This window comes from Ammospiza nelsoni, chromosome 16 (genome assembly GCF_027579445.1).
Source record: "Ammospiza nelsoni isolate bAmmNel1 chromosome 16, bAmmNel1.pri, whole genome shotgun sequence".
Taxonomy (NCBI): domain Eukaryota; kingdom Metazoa; phylum Chordata; class Aves; order Passeriformes; family Passerellidae; genus Ammospiza; species Ammospiza nelsoni.
Window position 1 is genome coordinate 1,575,141 of NC_080648.1, and position 22,162 is coordinate 1,597,302.

General features: G+C 47.0%; 1 protein-coding gene across 5 annotated transcripts in view; it reads right to left on the reverse strand.

The window, feature by feature from the left end:
* Positions 1–2,844: 2,844 nt before the first annotated feature.
* FBXW11 (F-box and WD repeat domain containing 11) overlaps positions 2,845–22,162 on the reverse strand; it is a 56,706-nt gene continuing 37,388 nt past the window's right edge. For all 5 annotated transcript variants that reach the window (XM_059483518.1, XM_059483519.1, XM_059483517.1 and 2 more), the window contains 10 exons: positions 21,963–22,149; positions 20,544–20,634; positions 13,194–13,331; positions 12,565–12,683; positions 11,790–12,039; positions 10,744–10,862; positions 10,112–10,222; positions 9,504–9,582; positions 7,917–8,105; positions 2,845–5,093 (listed from right to left, as the gene is read on the reverse strand). In XM_059483518.1, the coding sequence (XP_059339501.1) occupies positions 7,944–8,105; positions 9,504–9,582; positions 10,112–10,222; positions 10,744–10,862; positions 11,790–12,039; positions 12,565–12,683; positions 13,194–13,331; positions 20,544–20,634; positions 21,963–22,149 (1,256 nt within the window). In that variant the 3' untranslated portion in view covers positions 2,845–5,093; positions 7,917–7,943. The remainder of the gene's footprint in view (positions 5,094–7,916; positions 8,106–9,503; positions 9,583–10,111; positions 10,223–10,743; positions 10,863–11,789; positions 12,040–12,564; positions 12,684–13,193; positions 13,332–20,543; positions 20,635–21,962; positions 22,150–22,162) is intronic.

Below are 22,162 nucleotides of genomic sequence, written 5' to 3' on the forward strand. Positions count from 1 at the left end.
GCTCGTCAGGGGCGAGAGAGACCCGCGAGAGCAGCGGGGTCCCCGGGGCGCGGAGCCTCCCCGAGCTGATACGGGAACCCCACAGAGCATCCCTAAATCCTCTGCCACGGGGATTGTCCGGCCGGGGACTACTCCGGGCTCAGCAGCGAGCAGACGCTGGGAAACACGAGATGGGAGAGAGGGAGGTCCCTGCAAACCTTCCCAGAGGCAGCCGGAACCAATTACGGTTCCCAATTAGCGCTCCCACAGCGCTGCTGCTACTCAGGGAAGGCAGCGGGACAGTCCTGGTGTTCAACCCTGGAGCCCGGCTGGATGCGCCCAGCTCCTGTCCTGAGTGTTCAAAGCCCAAGGAAAATACTGCGAGTCTCTCTTTGGTTCAGTTGCAATTTTGATCTGTTAAATTACTGTTTACAACATTTTTTAGAAAAGAATCTCAAAACAAAAATACTAAGGACCATTTCAGTCAGTGCTCACAGATTTTAGTGGGCATGTGCCACATGTTTGGTGATGATAGAACCACTCAGGGAGACTGAGCGAGCTCAGACAGCCTAAACCAGAGAGGCCTCGACTCCCTGCAGTCCCTCACCCTGCTCCAGTGCCCAGAGCTGTTCCAAGAGGATGTTACCTACAGGCTTGGATAATCACTGCTGAATTCTGTTATCCCCTGCCCTGGACTGAGTTCTGCTGCAGAGCAGCTCTGCAGAGGACAGGAGCTCTGCCATGGAGCACCCACTGCCCAGAACTGCTTGGTCCTGGTGTGTGAGTGATTAACAAGTGACTCGAGTTCTGTTTCAGCACCACAGAGCATCGCACAAATGTGCTTAAAGTATCCAGGGAAAAGCTGGAGCTTGGAGAAGCCAATGCTGGCTCCATCCCCCTGCCCTGCTGAGGGCTGCGGGGCAGGGCAGCCCCAAATCCTGTCACTGTCACAGAGCAGGGACTGTGCCTGGCACTGTGGCACAGGGACAGCTCACACAGACACCACAGAGAGCCTGAGTGCCAGAGCAGCTTCCCACGGGAGCCATTCCCACTGCAGGGATGGGCACAGCTGTGTCTGGTAGCACAGCCAGGCTGGGGAGTGATCCTGGAGACTCAGCCTGGCCTGGAATTTTTAGCAAAAGCTGTGCTGGGATGGGGAGCAGAAAAGGATCTTTTCCAAAGGTCCTTTTTCTCCCTTCATCTCCCCAGCATGGGCAGCAGGGCAGGAGGGATTCAGTCCCTGTGTCCCTGTGCTCAGGTGATTTCCCACCTGCAGAGCTGCCCCAGCACAGGCAGGAGCTGGAGCTGCTGGGGCCAGGCCAGAGGAGGCTCCAGGATGATCCCAGGGATGGAGCAGCTCTGCTGGGAGGAAAGGCTGGCACAGCTGCCATTGTTCACCTGCACAGGAGAAGCTTTGGGGGGAGCTCAGGGTGGCCTTGCAGGGCCTGAAGGAGCCCCAGGAAACCTGGAAAGAGACAATTGACAAGGGATGGAGGGACAGGACACAGGGGCAGAGCTGAATGGGATATTGGGAATGAGGAATTGTTCCCTGTGAGGGTGGGCAGGCCCTGGCACAGGGTGCCCAGAGCAGCTGTGGCTGCCCCTGGATCCCTGGCAGTGCCCAAGGCCAGGTTTTATGGAGTTTTCCCCTCTGGAATTGTGCTGCTTCAGCCCCATCCACAGTTTGGGAAGGACTTGGCAGGAGCTGCTGGGCCTGAGTGAGACCCCAGTGCCTGTGGGGGTCCCTGGGGTCCAGCCCTGCCCTCTTGCCCGCCCTCCCAGGGCACTGCCCAGCCCCACAAGCACTCCACGCTCAGGACAGGGTGTGGGGAGAGTCCAAAGGGGCCTCAAATCCCCCAGGATGGGTGGGAGCACCCAGGGCCTCCACGACTTCCCTGGGAAATTCTCTAGTGGGAATTACAGCCAACCATGAAAGCTGCAAGGGAAAACCCACAAAACAACCAAACCCAAAGGCCACCCAGGTGTGCTGGAATGTTAAAGCCTGACCTCAAGGTTTACACTGCAGATCCATCCCAGAGCTTTTGTGGCTTATTTGGATAATGATATCCAGCAAGGCCTTCAGAACCCCATCCTGAGCTGGGCCAGGCTGTGCTCCCACAGAGCTCTCCTGGCACCAGAGGGACCTGGACTCACCCAGCTGCAGGGGCAGCCTCAGCCTGACAGAGGCAACGCTGCTCCCAACACTCCCATCCAGAATCACCAGTGGAGCAAGGAGAGCAAGAAGTCATCTGCACTGGAGCCATTCCTGAGGCCTGGATTTGCCAGTGCTGAGCCAGAACTGCTCATGTTTATAGTGGAGTTTCTGGCACCTCCAAAACCTTTTCAGGTCAGTGTCTCCCAGAAACACCCACCAAACCCAGCACTGAACAAGTCACTGCACAGCAAAGGAAAGCCCAAGGCAAAGCTTTTCCTGAGTCAGAGCCCTGGAAGACTCTGCACAGCTCAAGGCATGGAGGCTGCTTCAACAAGCCAGGAGATGAGGAGTATTTTAAAAATTCTATCTGCAATCTTAGTAAAGTAAGAAAAATTCCTTGTGATGTTCCTGCAGAGGCAGTGGGGTTCAGACCTCTGTGATGGGTGAATGAGCTCAGCTCCAGGTCTCAGTGTTCCTCCCAGTTTGTCCTGAAGAAAGGGAAGGGGGGAACAGCAGCTACCACCCCTGTGCCAGAGCAGGAGCTGGGCTGTGCCAGATGGGTTTGGGCTCCACAGGCCGTGTCTGCCCCTGGGGTTGGGCTGCAAGGGCATTTATTGGGCAGGGACCCCCCAGCCAGGCTGCTCCAAACCATCCTTAACTCACACCCAAACCCTGCTGAGGTGACATCACTCATCCATTCATGTGACAAATTAAGTTCAAACGTTTTTTTTATTAAGCACATTCCACAGTACAAAGCTTTAGATCATGAACGATATCTGTACAATTTAACAGTTTCAAGAAGCTGTTCATACACCAACTTTCCAAACAGATAATTGGCAAACATAATTACAAGTTAGAATTAGACTATCCCAGTGCTTTGAAACATTAATATCGCAGTAATGTACAGTTGCTCAATTATGGTTAGCAAAACAAAGTCCAGAGTGCAGCCAGGATCACTACCATGAATCCCAGGAGTCGAGTTCCTTGGGTGCCAATCACAAAAGTCCACTGCTATGTTACACAAAGCACAAAGAAGTTTAGACTGCATGTCCAAATACCATTATCTCCCAAGGAAAAACAGGAATTTAAATCTTACACATGCATTTTTAAAAAAAGGACTCCGCTCTTCAGAAACAAAGAACCTTTTTCTTCAGGGCTGCAACAGATCTTTTTTAAACGGTTTAATATTAAAGCTATTAGATGAGAAGGGTAAAGTAAGACACTTGCACGAACTACTGTCAAGCTTACCAAAAAGTGACCTTATGGACGCTCAGGAGCGAGTTTGCTCTTCTGGACTTCATCACATTCGCTCATCTGGATGAATAAATAGCTGGAGGAACAGGGAGGGCGGGGAGGGAGCCCTGCAGGGACCCTGTGAGGGGCTGGGCTGTGACACCTCGAGCTGCCCCCACCCTGCCCCAGGACTGCACAGGGAAAGGCAACAACCCCACAGAGCCAAGAGCTGCTGCCAGCACAGAACAGCACAGACACAGACAGGGGAGGCAGCACAGCCCGTGCCAGCCCAGCCCTCCCACACACGAGTGAATCCACCATGTGCACGGCTCCTCCCGGCCCCGGCACAACCAGGGCTTTGTGTGGCCACACAGATGACAGGGACATTGAGAGAACTGAAGAAGCAGCTATGGAGGCTCCCTAACAAAAGCATGGAGGAGCCAGGACACGGCAGCCGATCCTCCCGGGACACCAGCACAGGAAGCAGAGCGGTGACTGGAACGAGCTCCTCTCACCGTCACCAAGTGTCACAAATCAAACACAAATAATGGAACTTTGGCCCATGGTATCTTCTCCACTGAGCAGCCAAACTAATGCTACCGAGGACATCAGCAGGGGCTGGGAGGCCCCACTGGTGTCAGAGACACACAGCTGCAAACCCCGCGGCACAAAAATATAAGATACAGAACATAAATTAAACAGTTTTTAATTTTTAAAAAGTTTAGAAATTACATTTTAAAATATGTAGTTCCCATTAAAAAAAAAACAAACAAAAAATAACCAAAACAAAAACAAAACCCCAACTAATGAATACTGAAAACCTCCTTTTGCAGAGACAGTGTCTAGGTAATCATGTCACCACCAGTGCCAGGGGTCGGGTCATCCTGCTGCCAAGTGCCACCACGCTGAGTGTTAGGTGTGTAGTGTCAGGACACCCTGAGGCTGGCACCAGAGGCTCTGCTGTATGTACAAGGTATCTACATGCTTACACAGTATCCGAGATGAGGGAAGCACACAGGGAAGGAGGGGACTACAGCAAACATCAGGAAGCGCAGGACGGGGAGTACAGAGCACGGGGCAAAGGAAAAGACAGTGCTATACAACTAGTTCAGATAACCTAGCCTGAATTACAGGGAATCTTTAATTTAAAAGAAATTATTGGTGCAGAAACAAGTAAACTGTAATCCAAAAATATTACTGAGCAACTCAGAAATATTTCTAAGAGTCCAACGTACACCTATGGAACAGAACGGGCTCTGAACCTGCCATGGGGAACGCCTAAAGGACAGTGGTGACTGGAAAGCAAAGCTCTGTACATTCTGGGCATGTGTTTGGCACCCAAATTTCACTGGAGAATGTTTTTTTTTTTCCTTTAAAGTCAGACAAAAGTGCAAAGCAATATAAATTAGGCCAAGTCCTTTCTTGACTTCTGATTTATATCTGAAAAACAAGCCATCAGAGTTCAGTTTCTACAGACAATTTACATGTGAAGCTTTGGATTTCTCACAGCAGGGAAGGATAGGCTTCTGAAACTCATCTACTCCAAGTCAGTGAATTTGTAGCAAATTCAAAGACGACCACTGAGAGCAGGAAAGATTAAGAAATTTAGATATAGAATTGTGCTGCTTTGCATCTACACAGCATCTAGAACCAATTCTGACTTTAGCTGTCAATCATCTTCAGGCATGTAGTAGCCAAAAATCCAGTAGTTCAAGACTGTGGAACCCTGAAAAAGACAAAAGACAAGTGAACTGAGAGGAGGCACAGAGCAAGCAGCATCCCCAGGCACTCAGGCCCACAGCATCCTTTGCATCCAGGCCAGGAGGGGAAGGGCAGGGCATGTGCAGGAGGTGACACAGATGCAGGACAGCCAGGGCTGCTGGCAGGGCTCTGAGCCCCACTGCAGCAGGAGCCAGGCCCTGCACAGCTCTGCTCCTTGGCAGTGACCCAGGGGCAGTCTCCTCTCACAAAGCCACAGTCCCAGCCCAGCCCCCTGAACCCAACCCAAAATGGCCAGGGGATTGATGGTTCTCTCTTCCTCCCACTGCACAGGAGGCAATTTCAGCTGCTTTAATACATGAGCAGCTTTTAGGAAAACAGACAAAACCCTCAAATACTTTGATAATCCCATTTCCAGCCTGGTGGCTCTGTTATCAGTGTAAGGTCTGAGTGTTATTAAATCTGAACTTTGATTTTACCTGCCACTTCCCAAAACCACCTTTAATGGACTAGGGAGAACTTCCCTCTTCTGATATGACATTCCCATGAAAGGTTAAAACATCCTTAGGCACTTGCTCTTGACTTCCCTTCCCTCAGCCCAAGGCCTAATGCTTAATACCAGAATATTAGACTATCATATGGTAACAATTTTTATCATGTTACAATAAACAACAGGAATTCAACAGAAAGCAATAAAACTCTCACAGCCAACTGCCAGGACTGTCAAAATTGATCCACTTTGAAGAGCCTCACATTGCAAAGCCTGTAAAAACGTGTGCAGGGCTGCTTCAAAACTCGCAAGACTGTGATGTTTGAAAGCTTATAAAACTGTTTCATTAAATGTCATGATGAAATATTAGCTGTTTGACCATAATTTATGTAGATTTAGGCGTTTTGGATTCTCAAGTCAGACAAACCTGTCAAGAAGTGACATCACAGCATCTCTGCAGTAGAGGAAATGGCTGTTAAGGGACCGTCATTGCCAACAGCAGGACCTGGGGGCTGTGTGGTCCCAGCTGTGCCTCCTGGGCCAGGCAGGCTGAGCTGTGCTCAGCTGCCAAGGGTGCAGGGTGTGAGCAGCACAACCCCCTGCCAAGAGCATCTCCCCCTGCCCTGGCAAACCCAGAGGTGGAGCTGTGTGTGCCACGTGGCCAAATGGCACCAGCACGGCGCTGCTCAAGGAGTGACAGGAATTTTACACAACGCCTCATTCTTGAGCTGAGGGAGCAGCTGGGGCTGGGCCAGGGCAGGGCCAGGCTGGATTCTGGGAAAAGTTTCTCCTCAGGAACTGCCCAGGGAATGGGCACAGCCCTGAGGCTGCCAGAGCTCCAGGAGCCTTTAGACACCAGGGATGCACAGGGGGGACTGCTGGGGGGTCTGGGCAGGGCCAGGGGCTGTGGGTCCCTTCAGCTCAGCATAGTCTATGATTCTGTGATTTTTTTGTGTTTCAGACACCCTATATGTGGCTTTTAAAGACCTATGCCCAATCTGTAATTTAAAAACAGATTTTGTCCATCTCAAATTATCATTTTAGTTAACAGAAGCAAGGATGCAACTGATGCAGGACTGGAAGGCAGATGGAGACTGTTGATAAAATGCAGCTTTTCCAGGTGTCCCTGTCCTGCCCCAGGCAGGATGAGCCACTCCATGACTGTCACTAAGCTACCCCTGCAGCAGGGTTCTTAAAACCTGCTGTGAAGGGAAGGTTTAGCTGGGATTCTGCACATGGCCCATGTTCACAGCATTACAGCTCTTCCTTATTCCAGGAATGCTGAGAGGCAGCTCAGCCTGGCAATGGCCAACTGCTGGCTCAGACCCCAAAGCAATGTGCAAACAGATCCCAGGGTCAGATCCACAGAGGAGGCTGCCCTGGTGCTTTTAAAGGAGTTTGGTAGCAGGGAAGGCAGCTAACCCTTCCTGAGATGAAAGAAAACTCATCTTTTAGCAGGAGCACCTCCAAGTGTGTCTCCACAAGGGAAGGGATTTCCCAGCCTGACAGGTCCTGCAGGAGTGCAAAACCCTGAGGAATACATTGCCACAGCAGGGACAAATGTATCCAGAGAGATAATGAAAATCCTTTCTTACAGGAAGGCTTTCCACACCACATTTAAACAAAGTGCTCATTATCTACTTCAAACAAAGTAAATCCTTCCTGTTGGGGCAATGTCACTCCCAGCTCCTCCTGCTGTGGTGTGCCCATTCCTGGGCAGCACTGGCAGAGCCTGCTGAGCTCTGGAAGGCAGTGCCTGTGTTCCAAGCCCCAGCACTCACAGGCAGGTGTAGTTTGAAGTGCAATTGTTGGCAGAGAGAAGAATCCAGAATCCCAACAAAGGGCTCTGAGCACTGACTGCAGTCACTGGGAAAGGGAACCAAACTCCAGCGAGTTCTGGGCTCTGGTTCAGACAGCTCTGAGAGCTCTCCCTGCCACCTGTGCTCCTCACAGAGCTGCTGCTCCTGCCCCAGGCTCAGATCCCTGCACTGCTCCTCACAGGCAGCAGGGCCGTGGAGAGCCCCCAGCAGCTCCCACTTGATGGGACAGCTGGAATGTCTGTGCCATACACCAAGGCTCCTCAACTGCCAGCAATGCTGTGAATACATGACAGCTCTCTCTAACATGCCTCAACACCCAATTATAACCATGAGGCTTTACAGGAGGGAGAAGCCAACAGGACATGTTGGAGCATGACCACACAAAGGCCAGATGGGGAAAGAAGTGGCATAAAAAGGTTTCATTCTCCTAAGGAAAACCTCAGCTTGTTTGACTAAGCCAAGCTGCAGGCAGAGGGAATGTTTCAGACATTTCCCAGCCCCAGCCAGTGAGGAGCCTTACCTTCTGAGGGCAGTAAAGTGCAGACTGTTATCTGGAGATGTAGGTGTATGTTCTAGATGGAGAGCGGGTCTCGTTCTGGGCACTCGGTGGCACATTTAAGAAATCCCAAATCAGAATTGTATCGTCATGGGAACTACTAATGATCTGAAATTCATCAAACTGGAGCCTAAAGACACGTCCTGAATGTTCCTGTGGGCAAGAGGCAAGCAGTCAGCAAGGCAAGAGGGAAACATGGCACTGCACTGGTATCGCACAGGGATCCGGACACACAAGGTATGTTCAAACTCTGCTATGCTGACTAAAAACCTTCATAATTATACACAGATAGAAGAAAAGCTGCTTTTGTATATAAATTCTTTACAGAAACACACGGCTCCCAAATCCAGTGCTGCACCCTGAGCCTCCCTCAGTGGGCCCAGCCCAGCCACAGACTGAGATTATTCCAGATGGAAGCTGTCTGTCCACCAAGGGGCAGCAATTTTGGCCCTAGCTGGCACTGATGCTCTGCCAGGGCTCCATCTCCTGAAGAATTCTCTGCTGACTCTGTGTGAAGCCCCAAACAGCACATCACAGCTCCACCCTGCTGAGAGGATCCTCACGCTCACACAGCAGCAGCCAGGAACTCAAACTCTGCCATAAGATGGGGAGCACATGCTCCAGCAGCTTCCAACAAATCTCAAAGTGGCCCAAGAAGCCCAGAAAAGGCTCTTCCCCCTTTAGTGCATTATCCACATTCATTAAAGTGAGGACTCTGCCTTTACTGGAGAACTAACCCAAGCTGGCAGAGTGATCCCACACTCCAACCTAAGCCACAGGATACCTACAGAACATAGAAACAAAGAACTTCTTCACTAAAACTAAATAAAAGAATAGTTAAATCTCATCTCTATACCAAGACTACTGAAGAGAAAGAAAAAGGAGAAGCATTTCCAGGCACATAAGCACTTCTCCAGGTGCTGGAAAAGCTAAACACATGCATCACCTAGAGTCAAGGACTCTGAGTTGCTATGGGCTTGTCAAACTGACTCCTGAAGTAAAGTTCCACACACATTTGGGTGGAAAGAATAAGGAATTCATTCCCCCATTTTTAATTAAGTCTGCTGTCATAAGCCAAAGCCCTCATTACAAAGAAAAATATACCTTAAGCAACTTAAGCTTTAAATGTGACTGTCCTCTGAGGGGCTGAGAGTTCCTGTGGCAACCTGTTGGACTCAGCCTCCTTCCCCTTCCCAGCTCTTCCTTCCAAAGTGAAGTGTTAGGAAAAAAGTCTGGGAAATATTCTTGCCCCTTTTTTTAATAGGAGGAAATTTAAAAGCAGCCCTACAGTGACATTAGGGAAACACCAATAACCAGTGATTTGATACAGTATCATGATTTCTGTTTCTTTTCAGAGTATCTGAGAATCTCAAACCAGAAAAATCTGTTCTTTCATTTAAGCTCAGATGCAAATCATTCAGGATATGATAATAAATTTTTCTTCATTCTTAAGCCCTATAGACTTCATAAACCATCCTGACATTCCCACCTATCCCCCAATAATGCACTGAAACAACTCTGACTGCTCCAAATTAATTAGCTTTTACTTACCACTAACGTACGCAAGCATAACGTACTTGCTGGGGCACGAGGGTCAAGAGCAGCTTGCAAGTCCCAAACTTTAATTTTCCTAAAAGTAAGAGAAGAAAGAAATTATGAAAACATAGAAAATAACATCCAAAGCCCTGGAAAGCTTGCCATGTTTTCCCTACAGCTACTTCCTGAGGATCAAGCACACTGTGAGAAATACTAATGCTCAAGCTTGTAAAAGCCAGGTGATTTTGAGTCTCTTTGCAGCAGCCATTCCAGTGATGGCTCTGTGACACCTGTGACAGACAAGCTGACAATGCACACACAGACCCCTCTGCAATGTGGGAATGAAGCTGGGCCCACCAACCCCAGGCAGACACTGAGCCCAAATAAAAGACTACAGCCAAACCCAGTTCCAGAATTATTTTCAGTAACTCTCCAGGCAGAGAAAGAAACGGAGAATTTGGATATGGATGTAACAGCCATGAATCCACAATGCATCGCAGATGCTGAGCAAGCCAGAAGCACCCTGGAGAGGAGTCCTGCAATCAGCCCACAGAAATGGTCTGCAGACTCCTGAGAGCCCCACAAGAGAAAGGCTAAATTTTGGGAACTGCTTTCAGACCTACCCATCATAGGCTCCACTAACAATCCTCTTGTTGTCGAACCTGATGCACCGAACCAGCTCCTCATGGCCTTCTAACACTCTTAAACAGGCACCACATTCAATGTCCCAGAGCCTGGGGAGAACACAGGAGAAAGGCTGATTCCCACAGCCAGGGTTAAGCACCTACTGCCTGGTTTGCTATGGGGAGTATGTAATTTGCTGTAAGAAGTGTCATTCAGAGCAGCTACAGTACACATATTAAAATTATTTTAAGCATTCAGAATCTCATGCAAGTAAAGCTCAGATGTGTGTTATTCTGGGAAATCCCAACTGAGTTTTTTCTGTTCTTTGTAAGCCATTGATTAGAAGTTCAGAAAATAAGAAAACGAAAGAGCAATGTCTTCTCCATCTCTCCCAGCAAAGGACAAGGCAATACAGCAGCAGATCAGAGGTTTTGTTCACTCTGAAGCCTCAGTATCCCATTCTTCCACAAGGTTGTGAAACTTTACTCCCCCACTGAGGTAAGCCCCATTTATAAACCATCTGCTCCAATGGCAAGCCACGCCAAGGAAGCTTTGCAGCATCAGAACTGAGGGAAATGCTGTTTCCAGGACAGAAGGCCCTGTTGGCAGGCCAGCAGCTGGAGGCACCCACCTGATGGTGTTGTCCGAGGAGCCGCTGACCACGAGGCGGTCGCGGTACTGCAGGCAGGCGATGCCGCGCTTGTGCCCGTTCAGCGTCCGCACGAACTCGCACGTGCTGGTGCTCCACACCTGGGGACAGGGACAAACCCCTGAGAGCTGCAGCAAACAGCACTCCTTCCACATGAGAAACCACGAGGAATTCACAGACAGAGGGGCCTGGGGCTCACACAGGAGGGAAAACCCACACCAAGGGCCCAGGCACCACTGGGGACCCAGCAGGGACAGAGGCACAGGCACTGCTATGGCACTGAGAAGAACTGGAGGCTGTATCTAAAATATTTTCAGACTGCTCCAAATAATTTCAAAACCTTCATTACACTTCATAAGTTAAAAATAATTCTTCAAACTGGAGTTAGCAAACAAAAAACCCTCACACTTTTTTACCAAAAAAATTATTAGGAAGCTCTTAGTAAGAGAAGGTCCAAATGGCCTTTAGGCTTGGTCTTAACCTTAAAGGATTCAATCAACTTTGCCCATTTTTAATGAACTGTAATTGAAATTGTAACACAGAGTATGAAGTGCCTCATTTTCCAACAGAGTGCAGCAGGATCTCTGCAGAGATTTGGACATGGGACTGCCAAGAACTTTTTGGCCCAGGCTAAGGCAGCTCTGGTTCACAGAGGGCAGGGTGGAAATGCCTTTGTTATATTAGTGCACTCTGGGTAACTCAAATCTTCTGGTATGTCAAATGCAGCCTTTGAATCCTTCAAACATGGCACAGCCTGGCTGAGCTGCTGGGAAGGCATGGTGAGGAAAGGCACTGCTGAGAAATTTCATGTCTGGACAGAACTGCCAAGTGAAATTAAAAATACCACTGGAAAAAGGCACAGGATGTGCCACATTCAACAGAGCAGCTGATCTGGAGACAAAGAGTTCAAACAGCAAATGGGCTTTGCTTTTCCATGAAAATACTCCAGTGCAGTTGTGTGCCCAAAGTCACCAAGAGCCAGCAAGAGGACACTGCTCACAGAGAGACACCAGAGCTCTGCCACTGACCTTGATGGTCCTGTCCCCCGAGGCTGACACGATGTACTTGTCATCGAAGTCCACCACGTTGACGGCGGCGCGGTGTCCCACCAGCACGCGGCGCAGCGTGATGTCCGTGGGGGACGCCATGTCCCACACGGCGATGGACCTGTCCTTGGAGCACGTCACCATCAGCCCATTGCTGAACCTCAGGTGCAGCACGGCCTCGTTGTGGTGGATCAGCGTGTTGAGAACCTCCCCTGTATTTACATCCCAGACTCTGTGGGAGAGAGCAGTGTTATCCCACGGGAAGTGATGGCTCTGGGGGGAGAACAGGCACAAGCCTGCCCCAGTCTCCACAGGAGAGCTCTGGCTGGCTAACTCTGGCAAGGCAGGAAGATTGGCTGCTGAAGTGTCCTCACTGCCAGCAGAGCTGCACATCAGGCAGTGCTCCATGTGTACTGAACACCCTCTCAGTAAGAGTCACAACTGCAACATGTCACAGGGCACTAAAGAAACCCTAATTGAAGAAATTATTGCATAGTTGGCCATCAGCCACTCCAAAACTTCAGGATATGCCTTGAATCCCTCAGGTCATATTCCTTCAAAATTCCTAATGCTAAAAGAACAAAACAGATTTTGAAGAAAAATTATTTAATGTGATCCTTTGCCAAGTATGAGTATCTTGCTTCTGGAATACAAATATCACATTAATCGTAGGGATGTTTTCTGATATTTAGAGATTATTGAAAATATTCCCAGCCCTGAAACTCAAATTATTTTTGTACAAGAACTTAACACTCACCTCACTGTAGAATCTGAAGATCCAGTTACAATAACTCTTTCATCATATTGCAGACAAAGAACTGAGCCAGTATGTCCCGTCAATACTTTCAAACATTCCAAGCTTGTTTTGTCCCAAATCTGTAGGAAACAAGAAGGGTAAATGGCTTATCCACATCAAGAACATGGATCAAGACTTGAACATTGTCACAGCTGCAAAGGAGGACAACCATGAGGGGTGAGTGTGTCCCATCAGTGGGCCTTGTCCTTCCCTTCAGCTTTAGGAAGTCTTGATGTATGTTTCTGAGAGAACAGTGAAAAATAACCAAGCACCATGAGGAGATCAAATCCTGGCCAGCCAAAGCAGTGCCAGGAGGATGAGCACGGAAGCAAAGTCCTGGCAATGAAACAGCCAAGGCCAGTGGCACACAGAGACCTCCCCCTCCTGGGGAACACTGATTTCAGGGCAACGTCTGTGGTTAATGGACGTGATCCCTGGCAGTGCCCCAGGCGCCCAGAGCAGAGTGTGGGTGAGGACATGCCACCCTCACCAACCAGGCACTGTCCCATGAAGAGACACCAGGAAGCACAGGCAGCTTCCAGGGCAGGGCCCCACCCACAGCCAGGGCAAGGACCAAGGGGAGGGCTCACCTTAATGGAGTTATCTCGTAGGCCACTGATGATCTTCTCATCATCATACTGTAAACAGTAGACCCCTTTGCTGTTCTCAGAGCGGCACTGGATCCTTTGCAAGTTGTGCCTCCCACACCTCCAGTTGGATTCTATAGTCTGGCCAGAGGGCAGAAACAGGAGTTGGGCCTCAGGCTGCAGCAGGACAGTCCCACACCCCCCAGTTCCCCACTTTTATACACACCATCCTTGAATCTGAAGGACATAAACCAAATCTCTTGTCCTGCTCCCAATAAAGGCACACAAACCACAATGAATTACCATTAGCACTTCTGTCATTTGTCATGACAAAAGCTGTGTTTATGGAGGAAATCATGGTCAACCAGCCTTAATGAGGATTACACAAGGAGCCATTAGAGAGATACATTCCAGAACCATTTCCCCCCACATTTATGTGACCAACCAACAAAAGCTGCAGAGATGAGACCAGGAGCTCACATGGTGCCTTGTCTAGCCTCACCTGGGTGACCAACATTACAGAATTGCTGATTCCTGCATGTGGGTGAAGGGATTTCCTGGATCTTCCCTTCTCCTACCAGCCCTATCACCCATTAATTGTACTCACACACCCTGCAAAGAGGTGTTAAGATATCCTGATAAAAAATAAGGCTCAGCAGGAACTATAAGGTTTCAAACAACCCAAACTTGCTTTCCTCCCCCCACTTGAAATCTGTGCAAGAATAATTCTCAACATTTTCATTCGGAGAGGTATTTTTAAGGAGAGAGACCTGACATGCCTCAAAAAGCTGCAAACTATTTCACAGCAGAACCAGCATGATTTTCAGGTCTTAATCAGATTTACTCCTTGTTGGAAAATCAATGCTGGATTCAAAGAAATGTGGGGTTTTGGACAGCAAGATCCTAACACAACCATAAGAGAATGTATGCCCAGAACTCCAGGCCAACACCTGCAGCACCTGGGCAGGCTGGGATGCCTTGATCAGAATAGGCCATCTGTTTAGCTATTTCCCTGGAATTCTCCCCAAATACTGCATGGAAAACTGGGAGAAGCTGACAGACTGACAAGTTTGTTTGGAAAAGCATATTTATTATATAACCCTAACTTCCAAAGCAGTAGCAGGCACCTCTGCAGCTCCTCCAAGATTAAAACTGACTGAAGCCTCAGTAAAGACAGAAATGGAGTGTGACTGTGACATCCCAATTCTAGGAAAACATGTCTGCTTCGAGGGAAAACTGACTTTCCACTTTGTCTTCCACTTGTTTGCTCCTTAAATTGTCTCCCATTATGCAATCTGGAGAGAATTACACCCAGTCCTAATACAAACCTGATGTGCCCCAGGAATTTGTGTAAATCACAAATATGAAGAAATGCTTCTGGAGGAGCAGCTGACAGATCACTGAGCCCCCTCATTCCCTTCCAGTTTGGTGGGGAAATCAATGAAATCAGGACACAGTGAGGGTGTGAGTTGGGATCAGCTTTCTGGCCAGCCAGTGCCCTGCTGACTGGCACACTGAGAGCTGGGCCAAAGCTGGCACTGCCCTGGGAAGATCAGCCCAGCTCATCTCCCTGCTCACATGCAATGCAGGCTGGGAGGGGGAAGCACAGGCAGCTCCCAAGCTTCATCTCATCTGGGCTAGGAGGGCATGACTGCAGCTCATCAACTCCTCTGACCCTCAGGAACAGGACAGGACTGCAGGCATAACAGCAGGAACCAATGTCATTATACATCTGAAGGCAGCAGATTTAAATATGAAATAGTAACACTGGAGGCACAGGAGATAAGGCATCAGAGATTCCAGTCAGCCAATTTAAATAGTTTTAGAAACTATTTATGTTCAGATACTCAGTTCTGAATAGTCTTAAGGGAGAGCTTCCCCAAAGCCCTGTTCTTGGAAAGGTCTGCACGAAGCTTGCACCAAGCATGTGCCAGAGGGGCTGTGAAGGATCTGTGAGCACTTCCACACTTCAGCTTGCTGTGCCAGGCACTCCCAAGAGCTCCAGCACACACTGGGAACCCTCCAGATCAGAAATGCTGCTGGTCACAGCTCCCCAGACAGAGCAGCACACAGTGGAAGTTTGCTCACCAGGCACTGGGGACACGAGCTGGCTCAATTCTCACAGGTTCACTATAGGAAGCTACTTCAGCTGCTCCCCATGGGAAAATGCTGGCTCCAGATAAAGGAAACTGTCTTGTGTACCTCTGTGAGGGCAGTAAGGCACATACAAGTGCACATTTCAGCTCTGTGAGGAGATGTCATTCCATACAGGCATTATGTGGTGTGGCTACTGTGGGAAAACAGTGCCTGTGTTTGGAGAACTTGTAAAATCCCCTCACACTGCCTTAATTCTTGGGATGCTGGGAAAGCAGCCATGGCACACAGAATGTACAGCAGCACTTCCCTGGGCAGTGGAGTGAAACCAGATGTGCACACCCAGAGAAATAACACTTGGGATGACTGAACAGACTGAGTGGGTGGGCAACTGGAGGACCCTCCGAGAGGAACATGGTTAATGAAGAACTGGCAACCACATGAAAGCTTCTGCTACAGGGAATTAGGGAATTTCTGGTCATTGCTCCATGGTGCAGGAGTGAAAGTCTTCACCTGCACCCTCCTGCCAGGAGAGATCCTAACTGGGTACACTGAGCAGGGAGGACAGCAGGTATGGGGAGATCACTGTGTCTGTGGCCTCTTATGAGCACCAGGGAGTCAGGGCTGAAGAATCCCACAGTTTATTTGTGTATTTACGACTCCAAACCAACACCAAGACATCCAAAAGCCACTACTGCATTTTCTACACATGCCCTCAAAAATCTTCTCTGCCTCTGAACTCAGGTTTCCCCAGTAAAAGGCAGAACAGTCTCTGAGTTCACACCCACAGCTTCTCACACTCTCCTAAAAGCTCACCAGAGCAACAGCAGTGAGGAGCTCACAAATGCTGCACAACCAACAAAATCTGGACATACAAGGGGAAGACCTAGCATTTGCCACAGCAGGAGAGTCATTTGGCAGCTGAAGTGGTGCACAAATGGCTTGAATGAAAAAAAGGCATTTAGCAAGAAAAGTACAAACAGAACATAGTCCAAGATGTAGAGGTGTAGCCAAGTCTTGACCATGCCAGAATACATTCTCTGGTGCAAAGATGCACAGTGAAAAAAATGCAATTCATCTGCCTTAACAGCTGGAACATTAACTATACATTGGAAGTATTAAGGATAATCTGCTAGGAGCAGGGGTTTTTTACCATTGGATAATGTACACTGTGTTCAGTTCCTTGGCTAAGAATTGCATTTTTATCCTTGTGAATGTTATTGCAGAGTAAGTGGGTTTATCTTAATCCCATAAACCAAGGAGTTCCTGTTCCCTCTGAATACACAATTCTCCTGCAGGACAAGTGGGGCAGGACAAAGCAGAAGGAACATCCACATTTGTTATGAATGCAGGGATTTCTCCTGATGCATTAGGCCATGCAAATCCAACCCTTTGTTCTCCTCATGCTTTCCTCAAAGGGAAAAAGGAAAATCCCTCCTGACCATGGCAGAGGGAAGGCACAAATAAATGAACTTGTGTCACCAGGGTAGGTGAGAACTTAATAATTCATTCATGATCAAACTAAGAGGGTCTGATAAGCAAAGACCCCCAGGTTCCCTTCCAGGGCTGCTCTCCAGCCTCTCTGTGTTCAAAGGCAGGAGTGCTGTGGGGCAAAGGAACCCAAGGAGCCAAGGCAGGGCCCCAGCCCAGGGCAGCTCTGCCCTGCTCAGAGGAGAGAGCTGCAATCTGTGCCATGCACCACAAGAACTTGGTCCCTCCTGCTCCAAAGCCTCCTCTCTCCTTGGCCAGCGTCATTTTTAAGAAATGCTTTTTGGAAAGAGCCTGTGGAATAGAGATTTCAAAGGCTGGCTGAAAAAATGTCGAGGTATCTAATGCTGACCAGATTCTCCCCACACATGCACATAAAATTTCTCCAGCATCATAATTAGAGCTGTACTAAACAAACCCATTTCCCTCAGAAATTACACCCTGCAATCTTCATAAACAACCAAGTCCCAATGCTGGCAGGGACTCAGGGCAAGAACTGACTTCTTTCCCTTTTCAAATTGTCCCAAAGCTTTAAAATTTATGTTCCAGTCCTAAAACCTGAACTTTTCCAGAAATCAGAAGAACACAGAGTGTTTATCTGATGGCCTGGCACCACATCTTTGTAAAGTCTTCGAATAAACCACATTTTTATTTTCACCTTAATTAGGTGGACCCAAGTCTCCATGGAAACAAACTGAGGGCACTCACCATGTGCCTCAAGATAAGGAGAACATTTATGAAAGAAAGTCTTCTCAACTCATCACCAGAAATAGAGCCTTGTGCTAATCCTGAGGGGACAACACAATAGCTGGCCAAGCTTCACAAATAATATGGGAACATTCCAGGGACTTGGGGTTCTGGAGTGGGCAGGATTAATTCTCCCAGCCTGGCCCCATGGGAACGGCGACCCCGCACCAGCTGGGGCTCCCCACAAACAAGGGCTCACACCAAGACTGGTTTGCTAGGACAAACCCCAAATCAAAAAAGGTTTTCCCTTTAAAAAAAGCTCCTAAAGAACGCTGGCAGTTCAACATGTGACTTGGAGATGTTTGGAGGGACTGGGCCACCTCTTGTGAAATGAAACCTAATTAAATATTTGGTTTCACAGTGGAGGTGGGGAATAACCATCTCTTTCCAAGAATTTGGTTTCTGATCTCTAAATGTCCTCTTATTTTCAAATCAAATGACTTCAGAAGTGACATGAAGTTCCTAAAATGTGTTTGGCATGAAGTAAACAGACACTGGCACCAGCACATTTCTGGAGAGGCAAGGGAAGCTCCCTGTGCCAAACCCCTGCCTGTGTTACCTTCAGCTCCCACCACTCTGTGGCTGCATGAACTTTTGACCCACGATGCAAGCAGAGCCCAAGGGAAAGAATTCAAATTTGCTGTTTATCATTTCTCATTTTTCCTTCCAATTGTTAATTCAGGTTTGGGATTATTTTTCAAATTCTGACACTCAGAGAGTACATTCTGCCTTGAGCTTATCTCTGCCCACAACCCAATTTAGCACCAGCAGTAAATTCCTAACTCTCACCCTTGGAAACAATCTAGCAGGATTTGGTCCATCTTTGTGGTAAAATACCAAATGACAAGATTTTTGCGCTACATCAAATATATTTAACTGTATTAAAAAACCCCATCCTTTGGATTTGTTTTTAACAACAGGTATATAATTCTATAAATGCTAATATGGCTCCCTAAACTCTGACCCTCTGACAGAAACAGGAAGATCTTTGATTTAAGATCCAGGCAAATATTTGAAGAAAAAACATTTTGGTATTCAGAGACAAAAAATTCTTCATGACATCTAAGATGAAAGTTCTATTCAAGAGCTTCTACACCTTGCTGTGAAACATGGAAGAATGGAGAAATACAAAACTGTGGAAGAGCAACAAAAACAGGAAGAGGAGGAAAAAGTTAATCTTAAAGCTAGGTTTTGTTGTTATTGGTACTCACACTCTCTACATTTTAAGCAGTGTTGAAAGCTTCTTTTAACAGCCCTTTAGGGAAGCAGTTTGTGAAAAGTACTTTAAAGGGTGATTTATTTGAAAAATTCTAATAGACTTTTGGAAGTGGAAGAATTATTGGGCCCTTGACTATCAGCACAAACACCAACCCCACTCCAGGTCAGAGACCTGGCAAACAGGAATATTTCAGAGGGCTTGAGGGAATAGGCAAGCAGGGGGAAACCTGCTGTGGCAGAAACATTCATTGCTACAATACATTTTAAAATCCTACTCTTTTCCACTCACAGCTTTTCAAATATTGACAATTTATTCTATTTATTATTGATATTGGGGATGAGAAAAGCACAAGGGGTTTGGGTTTTTTCCTATTTGCTTCATCCTAGCAAGAAGTATTTAATTCAGGAGCTTTGTTTCTGTGCACTGGAAAGCAAATCCACAGCAACTAAAGAACCAAAACACTAAAGAGTAAATTGGGATAATTCAAAAGCCCTCAGAACACCTTCAAGGAGTCCTTCCATCTCTAATAACAACTGTGCCTACACAAATGTTCCACTTATACAAATGAGTTTCAGAACAATAACATTAAAAGTGTGAGTTACAGTAATGACAAACTGTTTTAGTGTTCTAGGCAAACATTTTCATGCTGCTTTTTGCCCATTTTCTTTACAGAACTAGGCCAGAATTGTGCAGAAAGCAAGAGAATATCACACTAAAAGCTCTTAATCCCACAGGCCTCTTATCATTGCAGCATCACTCTCATTCCCTACAGGGAAATACAACTCCCCTCCCATAATTAAGTGGATCATTCATATTACAGGTAAATATCAAGTTTGGTCATATTTTGCCTGAGGTGTATTTCATGCTCAGTACTTTAAACGTCTCTAAATAATGTAGCAAGGTTTATAAAAAGATATTTGGAAAATACATTATGGCTTCCAGCAGAACCATTTTACAGCTGAGTTCAGAGCTGAGGATAATTTTGTTTCCTGAGTGCCAAGAAGCACAAATTGCCATTTGCCATTCCACACAGTGATTCCATTAGTTCACATCTGTCTTCAACATCAAAACACATTTCCTCACTAATGAATTTCAGACCAATAAATTCCCATCCTGAAATAAATCCATGACAGTCTGTGGTGTAACTTCAGAGCTTTGTGGTGAGTACAGCAAACAGAGGAAGACACATTTTCTCCTGCTGGCAGAACAGCTGGGATAATCCTGATTTATCAGAAATATTTCAAAACCACCAAGGCAAGCCCAGCTCTGTAAATCTCAAAACAAGATAAGCCAAATTTTATATTTGAAGCTTCTTTACTGCTGATGGCCCTGTGGGTTCATCACCATATCACTGATGATTGTCCCCATCAAACCACTGCCGAGAGGAAAAATCCCTACGAGGACCAAAGCTGTATTTGCAACACTCAGCCACTGCTTTAGAATAAGTTACATTTAAATAATTGCTGTTTAAGGCATCAATGTCAGATCACCTTCTAAGTGAGTGTATCACCAATATACTGAACATTCAGCAATACAGGGAATTTTCTTGGAGTAGTGTGTCCTAAACCTGCTATTTTATTAAAATCCATAGTCTCAGAAGAGCTTCAAAACTCTTGAAATGCAAAAAAGATGGTGTTAATACCTAAACCAATGCACCTGCTGTGCCAGGGAGCTGCTGAGGATGCTTTTTACATCACCCCAGGAGAAGCAGTGACACAGATTCATTGTTCAACATTCACCACCTCTGAAACCCCAAAATCAGCCCCATTACCTGTCCTGCAGACAGGACAGATCAGAACACCTACCTCTATATCCTGGATTATCTTTGGGTATAAGGACCTGTAAAACGAATTTGGGGGCCCATCTGTTGGTCTGTTTTTAAACAGGTACTGATCCCTAGAAAGAAGGAGAAACAGTTTTCAGTGTACCACAAAGAATTCAAACTTCACAGGAATGCAAAGCCTGCCCAGAACAAAACCCTCAGCACATATACTCAGAAATGTCTGGGAGAATTTTAGTATCGCTATTACAGCCCTTGTGACTTTGCAATTTGGCAAATATTTAGAATGTCCAAGGTTAAAAAGATAACAAGTGTTTTCCAGTTCTGATTTCCTGCTCCACAAGGTTTCATCCTTGTGCCATCCCCTTGCTCTGTACATGCCTTTGCTCAGGCACACCACTAGAGAGCACAGGGAAACAGGTTTCTGAAGCAGAACAGCTCTCCAGAAACTTGGGATGGACAGGAAAACAAGGGTTTCCCCTTTGAGAGGCTCCTGCAGCCCAAGCTGCTATTTTATACTTTAAGAAAAAAAAACAAAAACAAAAAACAACAACAACAACAAAAACCAAACAGAAAAAAAACAAATTAAAAAAAAAAAAAAACAAAAAAAAAAACAAAAAAAAATAAACCACACCAAAACCAAACCAGAAAAAGTCAATTGGAAATAATTCACTTGAGAAAAAGCCCTGCAAATGTGCTGGCACTGTTTTTTGTGAGCTGATGGAACTGACAGTTCTCCTCACAATATAGAAATTCCAAATTTGCACAGACTCAAGCAAGAAAAAATGGTGTCAGACATGGGAGCTCAAAAGGACAGGGGCAAAGGCAGAGCAGAAAGGGGAGCTGACAGCTTTGGCCTCCAGCCCCAGCAGAGATCAGGAGCTCAGCAATACCCATCTCCTGTACCCTTCCTTTGGGGCAGAGCTCGTGGGAGGATGTGTGCAGGAGGCTGTGCAGCAGCAGGGGAGCTCAGGTGTTACTGTCATATTTTATGAAAAATCCCTTCACCAGGATTTTTTCTCCTGAGAAGCCTCAGAAAAGAAATGTAAATAATTATCTGATTGCTTGGAATGTGGTTTGAAGGTTGTTACCAACAGGTGCATCTTTGGTTCCATGTGAATTGTTTTAACTTAATGACCAATCCCAGTCTAGCTGTGTCAGGCTCTCTGAGTCTGTCACAGGCTTTTATTGTCTTTATTATAAGCTATCTTTATATATATCTTTTATTATAAGATATCTTTATATATATCTTCTATTATTATTATTCTTTTCAAGCCTTCTGATGTCTCCTTTCTCTTTCTGTAGTATAGTTTTAGTATATAATTTTCAGAATAGAATAGAACAATAAACCAGCCTTCTAAGAACTTGGGAGTCAATTCTCATCTCTCCCCTCACCCTGGGACCCACAACCCCCCAAAAACTGAGAGCCACAGTGAGCACTCACCAGCCCCTCCTCTCGGAGAGCCCCTTCCAGAGCGGGTCCGTGCGTACCATCCTCTCAATGAGCTTCTTCCAGAGCATCCCCTCTGAGATCACTCTCTGCCACTCCTTACACACCAGCTCTGCTGCACACAGGGATCTGGCATCGAGATAGGAAAGGATGTTTTCTGCTATGTGATCTAAGCCTTGCTCTACAAAGAAATG